Source organism: Nilaparvata lugens, chromosome 3 (genome assembly GCF_014356525.2).
Source record: "Nilaparvata lugens isolate BPH chromosome 3, ASM1435652v1, whole genome shotgun sequence".
NCBI lineage: Eukaryota > Metazoa > Arthropoda > Insecta > Hemiptera > Delphacidae > Nilaparvata > Nilaparvata lugens.
The window spans coordinates 98,142,906-98,155,877 of NC_052506.1; the positions used below are offsets into that span (position 1 = coordinate 98,142,906).

General features: G+C 33.2%; 1 protein-coding gene across 1 annotated transcript; it reads right to left on the reverse strand.

The window, feature by feature from the left end:
* Positions 1-538: 538 nt before the first annotated feature.
* Positions 539-12,067, reverse strand: LOC120348835 (ornithine carbamoyltransferase, mitochondrial-like; the record flags this gene model as incomplete). Its single annotated transcript, XM_039425252.1, is given in 5 exon segments — positions 539-676; positions 3,762-3,923; positions 5,581-5,863; positions 7,773-8,033; positions 11,241-12,067. Coding segments are annotated over 5 exon segments (855 nt in total), but the record flags the coding sequence as incomplete, so codon positions are not given.
* Between the last annotated feature and the right edge of the window lie 905 nt (positions 12,068-12,972).

Consider the following 12,972-nt stretch of genomic DNA (forward strand, 5'->3'; position numbering starts at 1 on the left):
ATAAATTTTCATGATTGAGATAAAATATTTTGTCAATTAGTTGAATTTCTACATTGTTAATAAACAATGTGGCAACATCGCAATGCGTGAAAGAGATAGCGACATCTGCTTTATTGAACGATAGACAAGGATAGCAACACCATTGCAAATCACACACTGCCATTATAAAGGTGCGTACAGATATACGCGCCGCGAACATGAGCAATTCACTTTTAATCAGCTGATGCCAAGCTTTTTATATCTGTATCTTTCCGTTTCTGTAAAAATACAGATAGCCTATAGTCAGCTGATCAAAAGTGAATTGCTCATGTTCGCGGCGCGAATATCTGTACGCATCTTAACGTGGACCTCACTTAACAATACGTTAAACGCTAAACCACGTTTACTTGTAGATATGGTTGCATTTATCATAATGTGTTTCATATGGGGTTTAAACAAACAGCTGACATTTCTCCGTTTAAACCGAGTATCTGCATAAGGGCCTAAGTAATGAGAGAACTATAGATTTATGTAGAAATGGATGGATAAGTGTACTCACAACACAAACGTAGATCAAGTTGTCGAAACTCTGCCACACCAAATTCCTCTCATGAGCGAAAACGGCTGGAGTCGCCTCCTGATTTCCTCTAGGTAGACGGTGCAGAAATATCCAGTTATCATTGGCTTCTTCCAGCATCTATAATTGAATGAAGAATTATATGAAATGAATCATAATTCATGTAATTCATTATTATTTCTAGTTGATAATCGGATAAAAGCCCCCTTCCTTACCCAGCTACGAATAATCTTTTAATCCTCAGATGTTTTACACTCCTGAACAATCCCTAGTTTAGGAGTAAAAATAGATGCAGTCCCAGGACGACTAAATCAATCAAGAATATTAATCAAAAAACAAACTGGTCACTAGGACTAATAACCATTAATTTCGTTCTCTTATTTCTTATCTTAAAATATTGATTTTTATTGCTAGTCTTCCAGTGAAGCCTACAGTTCCAATCTATAATTTCACTACTTTAAATCCTTTCACTACACATTTATTTAATATAATTTTTTCGCTTCACTAGCACTACACAAACTCGAAGGGCTTTGTTCTCTTCAACCTCATTGTGCGTTCAGTGTTGTCTAGCAGTTATCCATGTAAATAAAGTGAAAATTAAATATAGTGAGAGCCAAATAAACGTGTCAGAATTAGTTGAATGTGTAGCATTGATGTAATTTATAAGGAATGCAGACAGTGTAAAGTGAATTAGTGAATTTCACTATAGAAACGATAGCTTGAAACGTAACTGAAGTGGAATCTTAGCATCATCCACATTAAAAAATTATTTTATTTGAGATAAAATCATTGAAACTCATGGACATTATTTAGGATTCTTCAATATTGTTTTCCATCACGAACTGCTTATTATTGAATCACTTTTTGCTCTTAGAAAAAACGACTAGCAGTCAGATATTTTACTCACTGTGATGGCAGTTCCGCCATCTTCTTGGTTGTCCACAACCTTGGTTAATGCCGAAAGATCTCGTTGTCACTGTGAGTGATTAATTCATTTATTGTAAAATATCTGACTGCTAGTGATTATTTAGGATTTCCAACTGGATACAAACAGTAGAATTGAAAAAGTTGACTGATGAAGTCACAAAAAGTAAATCCCATTATGAAAACGATAGCTTGAAACAAAGACCTTAAAGAGATATCTTTAAGGTCCTTGGCTTGAAACGTAACTGAAGTGGAATCTTGGCATCATCCACATTAAAAAATTAGCTCATCTGAGATAAATTGAGGGATCATTGAAACTCATGGACATTATTTAGGATTTCCAACTGGATACAAACAGTAGAATTGAAAACGTTTATTAATAAAGTTACAAAAAAGTAAATCCCATTATAAAAACGATACCTAAGTGAAGTGAAATCAAATCAAATTCAAATTTCACAATTTACAAATAATACAGTACAGTTACAGTACATTTATATATACCCTTACGTTATGAGAGACTCACATGTAGGCTTAAGCCTGTGTTTGTGAGGGCCTGGCGTAATTCGCTGAATTTAAAATCCATAAACTAAATTATGAAAATTGATATTATATTAAACAAATTGAGAAAAATACAGATTAAAAAAAAATTATATGAGTAAATGTTGATATTATAGGAAGAAAACAAATAATTGGCTGCAGAAACAGCCAGTTATAATTAATGACTAAAAGTTAGTAGAACTAAAAGGTACACTATAGCAATGTAATTAAATACCAAGTTATAAAGAATTTTCCAAACTAAAAATGAAAGATGGTGATGAAGATGGACAATCCAATCAAAAACATGTAATACTAAAACAGTAAACTACACTGGCTACAAAAAATAAAATAATAATAATAATAAGCAATATGGGACTTGGATTTCGAAGGACCACGGGCAAGATCACCAAGTTCCACATTCCCTACCTATATACAGAGAGAAGCACGCGTTCAGACTCCTCTCTTGGTCACTTATAATTAACCACTTCTCAACAAGTCGCTTATACGGGCCTGATCTGTAATTTTGAAAAGTTTTAAGATAGTCAGGTATGTTTCTAAGTATTATGTGTGACAGGTACTGAATATTAGTTGTTGAATATGTTTTATTTAATCTTGGAGTCTGTATATTGTTTATATGTGATGCTCTCTGGTGGGGTATCTATGATCTATTGTATTGTTAAAAATTTGGTTATGGTGAGAGTGCATGTAAATTAAGGCAGATCTCACAAATAGCTGCCTTACATTGAACACTTTGAAGTCCTCATATAATTCTTTAGTGTGACATCTGGGACCTCTCTGCAATGCGACCCTCAAGATAGAATTTTGAGAAACTTTTAAAGGCTCAAGAACAGTTTTATAGCATCCCCCCACACAATTATTCCCCACTGCAACATTGATTGTACATATGCAATCATTATCATCATACATATCACTGACTTTCAAAATTAGCTTATCCGAGATAAATTGAGGGATGACTTCATTGAAACTCGCATGGAAATTATTTAGGATTTCTAACTGGATTCAAACAGTAAAATTGAATATTTAGCATCATCCACATTAAAAAATGAGCTCATTTGGAATAAAATTGAGGGATGAATTCATTGAATCTCATGGATATTATTAAGGATTTCTAGCTAGATACAAACAATATAATTGAGTCACAAGAAAATATAAATACTGGAATGAAAATGATAGTTAGAAAGGAATAAACGATAGAACTAACAAAACATTGATTTATACACAATAGAATTGGTGAATTGAATCTATTTTATTTTATTATTTCAGCATCTTTCACGTTCATACCTGAAAACTTGTGTTTGGAAATAGTTTTCTTGATTTTAAGCTTTATAAAATAAAAACTCAGGAAGTTAAAGTGCAGCTTCTAGTGAGAAAACATGAAGAACCGAATACATAACCTATTAACTTGAGTGTTGATAGGAAATGACATTGGCTAATACGGCAAGGAAACATCCAAAAGGATCTCTCTGCCGATAAAAGACATAAGAATATAAATAAATAAATAATACCTAAAAATCAACAATAAATTTAAATTTCTCAATTTCATAAGTGTATGATTGCTTCTCCATTTACATTAATACTTGATTTTTCCCTATGTCTATAGATGGTTCTTCAATAAGTTTTTCTATGTTTAAATGTTTATATGTTCTTCATTTTCAGTTTTTGCTGTGATTCACTTCAACTATCTGCTGGTTATTATACTTACTTCCTAGTTCACAGATCTTACCTCTGTAGTAATTTGTTGACATTGAATATTGTGAACAGTAGTAGCGATTATATCGGAATTTTTTATGGCTTCTTTGGCAGTTTTACAGTTATTCAAGTTGGTAGAATGCATCCTGGATAGAGTGTAGCTTTTATCATAGCAAATCGGTTGGACAGGGAAATTCTGTTGGAAACAAAATGTACAATTCAGTAAAGAATATGGCTAGGCACACACCAGTTAGTCAAGACAAGACTATAGTCACGATTAGTCACAATACTTCACATAGTTGCTTAAGAAGCAACACACAACGATTAGTCATTGCAATTAGACATGTCTACATAAGCAACTATGTGAAGTATTGTGACTAAACGTGTCTTGTCTTTTCTTGACTAGCCAAAATAACCATAAAAAACAAAGTCTCTTTAATTAAGTAGTGTGAATTTAATATTAGAGATTCCTTTTAGGGTGAGGTCACACAATCGTTTCTTCAGGCGTTTTTCAGACAGCTTGCAGCTTTCCGGATCAGCTGATTCCCGAATACCAACCAAATTCAGCCAATCGGAGAGCTTACTGTCCTGCCGACTCGTCTGAAAAACACATGAAAAGCGCTCGTGTGGCCTTGCCCTTATACAAACCACCTTATACAGGTTGGCCCAGAATATACCTAGAATACAATGTAAGGTACCTTGAGTTACCCACAAAAGGTGCAACAGCTGAAGACCATGGATTCTGCATGAAAATTGCAACACAGAAAGATCAGTAAAATTCACTTATATCGACCTTAGTTTATGAGATATATATAGATTTTTCAATATTTTTGAAAAACTTCAATAAACAGAAAGCAATCAGTCAAAATCTAATTCTGAGGATAATATGTTTGGAAAGAGGAAGAAATATCCAATAAGACTCATATAATTTGTTAGACGTTTTTAGACTTTTTGAGAGTTCAAACTGTTTGTAATTTGGCTTTGAACTCGACGAATGTACTTTTTCAACTTTGAGCGCTCATGAAAAGTTCAAAGAAAGGAACAAATCGAATGAAACTTATTGGAAATTTCTCCTCTTTCTAGCCATATCCTTAGAAGTGGATTTTCACTGATAGTTTTATAGTTATTGACGTTTTTAAAAATATTGATTTTTTAATATATCTCGAAAAATAAGTTTGATATAAGAAAATTTTAATGGGAATTTTTTGTTGCGAATTTCATGTGGAATCTATGCTCTTCGTCTGTTACCCCTTTCAAAGTGTTCAAACTGTTTGAAATTTAGCTCTGAACTCGACGAATATACTTTTTTCAATTTTGAAAGCTCATTAACAGTTCAAAAACGTCAAACAATTGGTGAATGTTCTAATTATATCTGCAGATATGATGATTTTTGGTAGAGAGTTAGTGGGGAGGATATTTTTAATATTCTTTCCGAAGAATGGACATTGATATGTCCAAAGCTCCGCCAATTTATGTAGATGCATAACAATATAATTATCTATAGTTATTATATTATTACAAATTGCTTTTTCATATCATATACAGTTCAATAACTATTTTCTAAGTCTATATTATGTAAATTCATCTATAATTTTGCTGTATTGTAAGCTATTGTATATAAGTGTATAAGCCAGTATATATTGTAATCTACATAAATAAAGTACTCAATCAGATGTGTGGCAGAGATTTAGGGTTGTGTGGCAGAGATGATCTTGAGTCACAACTCCGCCCTTAACAAAGGCAATTATTCAATTTAATTCTGATGTATTTTAGTATGTCAGTAGAGATTTATTCGATATCCAATATTCGACCAACAAAATCCATAATCCGAATCTACTATACTCTTTACTTACCGGATTCGAGGTACAGTTGTAACTGATGGGAATGCCGAATCTGGGTAGCATCATCATGTAAGTGTTGAGGGCCGAGCAGCCAGGCCCCACCCATCCGAACTTCAAGTGGCTCAGTCTGCCAAAATGCTCGCCAATGGTGAGAATGTTCGCGAGTCCCTCTAGCGGTTGGTACATCCCGCAACCGCAGTACACCACTGGGATCTCACAGCCTTCACTGAACGTTATTATGTCTCTGCAATGCTTTGTTTCCACGAGCACAAGGTCGTAGCAACGAGATATCATTCTGAAAAACACAAATAATGAACAAAATTAGCCTATTCCATTATTTCAAAAACTATCATTAATATGGAAAATGATGAAAATACTTATTAAGAAAATTATTTATTATTAAACGAAAATACAAATTTTTTTCAATTTTTTTTCAAATTCAAATTCATTTATTGCCAAAAAGAAAACAAACAATTAAATGCTATTTATTAATCAACACGACCAGAGGAGTTTATTCAAAATATAGGCATGATTACAAAAAGAATATATAAGTTACAAGTATTTACAAAGTATTAATACAATTGGTCGATTATTTGCTGATCTAAGAAAATGAGGACCCCACTATATATGAATATGTGTCGGGATGCCACTAATTTTGCTATTGTTTAAGATTTTATGCCAAAAGTGAGAAACTCTAATAAACATACATCTTGCAAGTCATTAGAAGTTCATGAAACCACATTTATATACACAAATTTAAATTGATAACCTATTATGTAGAAATTCTAGATAAATTTAACATCGAAAACATTTCATGGAAAAAAATCATTAAAATGAAGAAAATAAGAATGAAAAAGTATGGAATTTTTTTCATAGAACTAATATTGTTCTCCATGGTGAACAATTTCCGGGGTGGGAAATGCTCAACGATCTATATATACTAACTCTTAGTATCGTAGATGGTTGCTTCTGCTACAGCAAATATATTGACAAGAGCAGCAGACGTCTTCGGGGTGATTTACAGCATTTAATTTGGATTTTTGTTTAATAATAATTATTAATCCATTGGCATTTGAATAAATGCAATTTCTCAGTAATTTCCATCTGTAGACTGGTTGGCCGCTATGGCTTTCTATGAAATGAGCGCTACTATCCAGAGATTGTGTCAGTTTGGTGTAAGGGTAAGCATTCCTGACTGGCAATTAGGAGGATTGAATAGCAATGCTCTTCGAATTTCCATCTAGCTTTTACCCTGTTGTCGATATTTGCAGTAGCAGAAGTCTTCGGGGTGATTTACAGCATTTAATTTGGAGTTTCGTTTTAAATTAATTATTAATTCATTGATCCTGCAGATTGGTGTTAAATACACACGATGTGTTGGTTACAACACGAATCTTCAATCCTGTGTACAAGTCTAATAAATTTGTATGTTGGTTTCAACACAGAACTGCAGTCCTGTGTACAATCTAATAAAATGTGAATGTGACAAAAATAGAACTGTGTTTTTCCAATTATGGACAAATTCCACAATAAAAATTCTTGTTAAACAAAAATCCAAATCAAATTCTGTAATTCACCCCGAATACTTCTGCTACTGCAAATATTGACAACAGGGTAAACAGCTAGCTGGAAATTCGATGAGCGCTACTATTAAAAAATTATTTGTCAGCCGGGAATTAAACCCAGTACCTCCTGATTGCCGGTCAGAAATGCTTACCGTACCCTTGAACCAAACTGACAATATCTAGATAGCATTTAGAGCATTTAATTTTGATTTTCGTTTAATAACAATTAGGAGGCAATTTGGAGGTACTGGGATCGATTCCCGGGCTGACAAATAATTTTTGAATAGTAGCGCTCATCGAATTTCCATCTAGCTGTTTACCCTTTTGTCAATATTTGCAGTAGCAGAAGTCTTCGGGGTGAATTACAGCATTTGATCTGGATTTTCATTTAATAATAACTATTGATTCATCAGCATTTGAATAATTGCAATATCTCAGTAATTACCATCTGTAAAATAGAATTTTTGTTAAATAAGAATTGATATTGTGGAATTTGTCCATAATTGAAGAGACACAGTTTTATTTTTGTCTCATCCACATTTTATTACATTGTACTGCAGCAAAAGTCTTCAGGGTGAATTACAGAATTTAATAAATTTTCGTTTAATAATAATTATCAATTCTATTTTATTCACATACTTGCCAAAGTCCTTTTTAGACGTCAAGTTATGCCAGTCAAACGTGATAGGCATTATTTCTCCACCCAAACTCTGTGTCACGGACCACAGAGCAACTTGGGGCACACAGTTTTTAGCATCATTCTCACTGATTATTGTCACCTTTTTGCCCTTTAAGACTTGGGGAAGTTTGCAAAGTTCCAGACTCTTCAAGACTTTCACATTATCCATAACCTTTATCAATTGGTCAGCTTCCATGATCATCGCATTGAATAAGTTTTTTCTGGAATTGGAACAAAAAGTTGTTATTTATTAAGAATTCAATAAGTTATACCATCGAGATAAAAGATAACATAAAGAATAAATATCCTTTAGTATAGGGCGTTTATGTTCCAGATTTCACTGTTAACTCAAGCCATTAGTCCTAGTAGTTCTTTTTCGTGAAGCTCTGTGATGCTGATAGTCTCTCATACTGTGCCGTTCTTAACACTCTCATCCGGCCAAAACAGTATACTGTAGTCGACAATATAATCGGGTAGAGGTAAAAAATCTGCATGGAATTTGGAACATAAACTATCTATAACATGGGATATCTTCTTATGGTATCTTTTCTCTACTCTTTTCCTATACCCTACACTAAGGGTATTCATTTGAATGAACACTAATAAATTACAAGGTGATATATTTTTAAAGGTTGAAAGTTAGAGTATCAAACAAAATAAAGTGATAGGGACTTCTTTTCACGCTGCCAAGCCGATTTCACCGCACCGTAGCGTAGCTTGAAATATTTAGGCTCGCCGCAAAGTAGATCCACGCTAATCCACTAAAAGCAACCCACACCGTGGGATGTTTTGTAAACCATTGCTATAGAAGAATTATCAATTATTCATAATCAATCAGCCGACAAGTGGATTATTCATTGCATGTATTAAACAGATGTCTAGATGAGAAGCCTAGCCATGATTTACAAAACATCCCACGGCGTGGGTTGCTTTTCGTGGATTAACGTAGGTCTACTTTGCGGCGGGCCTTAGACTAGGTACAGTATTTAAAGTTTGTTTTTGTGGTGTGGCGAAAAATAGAGTTTGCAACTCGTGCAAAAACATTTTGCCAACACTTATCAAGTTTTTGACTCTGTCTCTAACTTGAAAACTGCGATCTCAAGAGCCGGCAGCAAACACACATTTTCCACCCTTAGGGCCGTTTGCACGGTAACAGTTTAAACTAAATTTCATTTTAAACTACATTAAATCCGTATCAAGTCTCGTTTGTTTTAATGTACTCAATTTTGAGTTTAAGCCACCAGCTGATTAAATTCAGTTATGCTTTGACTGTGCAAACGGTCCTTATAGGTGCAAAATATATCATGGTAGCCTACTGTATTTTATAGGTACGCGTCTCTCAAACTCCTAGGGCTAATGAATAGGACTACCTATATAAGTTACTATCCTTGCGCGACACAAAGATCACTTGCAGCGTTTTCCAATCTAGTTTTCAAACTAATTCCTAAAAAGATAGAGATAAACATGTATCTATATGGTAATGTTTTTATTAGTTTAGTCCTATTATGAAAAACAAGCAAGTGTAGACAAATTAGAGCGGGCTTACAAGCCGTGTGAAAAAGATCTTGTATGACATCAACTTCTATTTTCTAATTATTATTAAACAAAAATCCAAATTAAATGCTGTAATTCACCCCGAAGACTTCTGCTTCAGTAAATATTGACAACAGGGTAAACAGCTAGATGGAGATTCGATGAGCGCTACTATTCAAAAATTATTTGTCAGCCCGGGAATTTCTATTTTCTACTCAAGTTAGGTACTAGTAGGTGGCCACCTATATAAATTTGAAAAAAAATTAACATAGGCCTTCATAGTTACGGTAACATTGTCAATATATTCTTAAATTGCGATTGTTTGGGTATTCAATTGCTATAGCCTACTTCTAAATTGAATTAGTTCTGGAAAGAAAATACAAATATTGAAGACCTATGTTTTTCCGCGCTTATTTACGGCTCCGAAACCTGGACGTTTAAGAAACCAGTACTACAGAAAATAGCAACAGCTCAAATGGTGATGGAGAGGAGCATAATAAACATAGGAATGCTGGATAGGAGTTAGAAATACATCCAAGGCAATAAGAAAATCAGACGATGTACTGAAGACAATAAATTAAGGCTGTGCAAAGGCTAAAAATAAACTTTCTACTCGTGATATTTCCCCAAGTTTTTCGATTTGTATAATCATCAAGCTATAAAAATGAAAAAGTTTTCTCAGGTAAACATTTTTTTCGATCATTACTTTTTGAGATATGAGCGCCTGAAGTTTGAATTTTTGGAACAGAACATTTCAAATTCGGTAAGATTTAAATCCATGAGATTTAGAGGATGGATTGATTCTTCATAGTATTGTTGATCTAGTAAAACAAAAATTTCTGAAAAAATCAATTTTTGAAAAAGTTATTCAATTTACCAAAAATGACTCACCTAGAAGGATATTTTTAGTAAAGTGAATAACTATCTTAAAAATTGATATTTTCAGAAAATTTTTGTTTTACTAGATCAACAATACCATGAAGAATCCTTCCTCTAAATCTCATGGATTTATATCTTACCGAATTTGAAATGTCCCAAAAATTTAATCTTTAGGCGCTCATATCTCAAAAAGTTAATGATCAGAAAAAAATTTCCTGAGAAAACTTTTTAATTTTGATACAAATCAAAAAACTTTGAAAAATATCACGAGTAGAAAGTTTATTTTCAGCCTTTGCACAGCCTTAAGACTCTGAAGTGGAAGTGAGCAGGTCATGTCGCTAGATTGGAGGATGGCAGATGACTAAACTTAGTGGAAGCCCAACTGGAGAAAAAGGAGAATTGGAAGGCAACAATTCAGATAGGAAGACGACATTGTGAGAGTGACTGGGAATAGATGGGCGGTGGGCGCAAAATACAGATGAGAGAATTATATTTCTTATAGTGGAGGAGCCTGGGAGAGGCCTGTGTCCAATAGAGGACCCGGCTTCCATACACAAAAGAAAACGAACATTTTTGCATTTGAAAATTTAATTTTCAACTTTAATTAATTCTAAGAGAAAATGTACATTTGAATTTAGTATTGCCGTTATAAGTATTATCTTGGCAGAGATGTTTAATTTTTCATATTATTCTACTTATTATATAGTGTTGGGGACCAATAGTCTCTATTTATTATTATTACTTCTAAATTGATTATAAATATTTACACTTTTTTATGTATTTGAACACGACATGCAGTCGATTATTAAGTAATCGACTTTTTACTTAATAATCGACTGCATGTCGTGTTCAAATACATAAAAAAGTGTGTTTATACAAAGCAGCTTGGAATGAATCAAGAAACCATCACCTATAAATATTTAGTAACGGAGTGATTAAATGATAATACTAAGCCTAAATTATTTTATTCTGTTGAAATCTAACTTCGTGGTTATAAACAATGCTAGCAGATTTACCTGTATTTCATTGCTTTTCTTATTCAAATGTTTTTAATTCCAAAAACTTTTAGGTTAATAATAATGTTTATTTGAGTCACACGTAAAAGTTGCAATAAAAACATGTAAAATCCCAACACATGATATAATACCAGCCCATGGTCTTGAGAATACTGAAGATGAACGGAAGGGTGAAGATTTTATCAGACTTGTCTTTTTCGCCTCATATATTCTCAATCATTGATTAATACTGATTTTGAGCTCATAGAGCATTAAAATGTCTCAAATTTGATATGTACTCAATTTCAGGTATCTTAGAGGGATTTTGACTTATACATTTGAATGATGACAATCGGATTAACATCCAATAGAAATGAAACACTAAAGTAAAATGTCAGTTTATGAGAGAGCATGATTTCACTCTTTATGTCTCTTATTAATGTGTCCACTATATGTGGTTTATCGAACAATCAATAATATTATAATACTACTGCATAACTGAAAATTGAATTCAAATTCAGACATCACTAGAATAATTACAATTTAACAAAAATACTTGAATAACACAGCAATATAACAATTATAGTTGAACAATACTTTAAAGCATATTACAACATTTACAGGCTCATTTACATTACATTATGATACTGTTTATTCGACAGAGGCTGGCTCAAACAGCACTCTGGTTTGTGGACTGTATCAATTACATCTAGTACTTTTGGGTTGTCGGGCGATTATGCTATACGCATCACCCCTTAATTGCCCCCTCCACCACACAACGCCAGACAATAAAGGGGAACATTCATAACGTCCGAACAGATACTAATTTGGATAAATCATATTAGCTTTTAAGAAATTTAACCATAGTAATAATACTAATTTGGATTGGTACAGGTACTTTTGGACAGGTACATTACTTTGAACTTACAGGCATGCTTAATTAGTATAACAATGGTAGTTGAGTCAGAAAGAATTACTTGATTTACAATAAGACTACACTACACTTGGGTGGAAATTCAATTTTTTCAAGCCAAACAAAATGTGATTAATCTACTTGGGGGCATGCAATAACAATAATTATTACACATATTTTATATGAATTAAAGGATGAAACAAAACACACATATATCGTCAAAATCTACAGTTTTTGTGTTTTTTTTTACTGATATATGTGTGTTTCTATTTTATTATGGAACGGTTCTACAACATCGACAGTGACTCAGTCGAATTTTTAAATTACAGGAGATCCTACTTGTGAAATCATCTACTCAAGTATCAACACTACAAATCAAGAAGCGGATTTCAATTGCTTTTACTACATAAAGGAATACTCTATTTATTTTCCTCTCACTCAAATTTGATAGAAGTACCATTACAAATAACAGTACCAAATTGGATACATGATGAAGCCACAATATCAAAATAATATAAAGTACAGTGGAATGTTTTGAACTTTGTTTAGAACCAACTGTTGCGCAAAGCTGGTTCAATTTATGGTGAAATCGGGTTTAAAACACGAAATAGACGTGCAATATTATTGTAGAATAACGAGGGTGAATCAAATGAAACCTTAAAGTGTTCTAAGTGTTCATTTGCGACCTGAAAACTCTGACACCAGACCTGAGCCAGCCAGGTCACTCGATATTATTACTGTATTTATATTATTATAGTGTTGTAAAGTTCCGAGAATAGTTGTAGTATTGATCCGGTAGTTGGCAGGGCTGTTCGTTGAAGCTCAAACAATGACTACCAG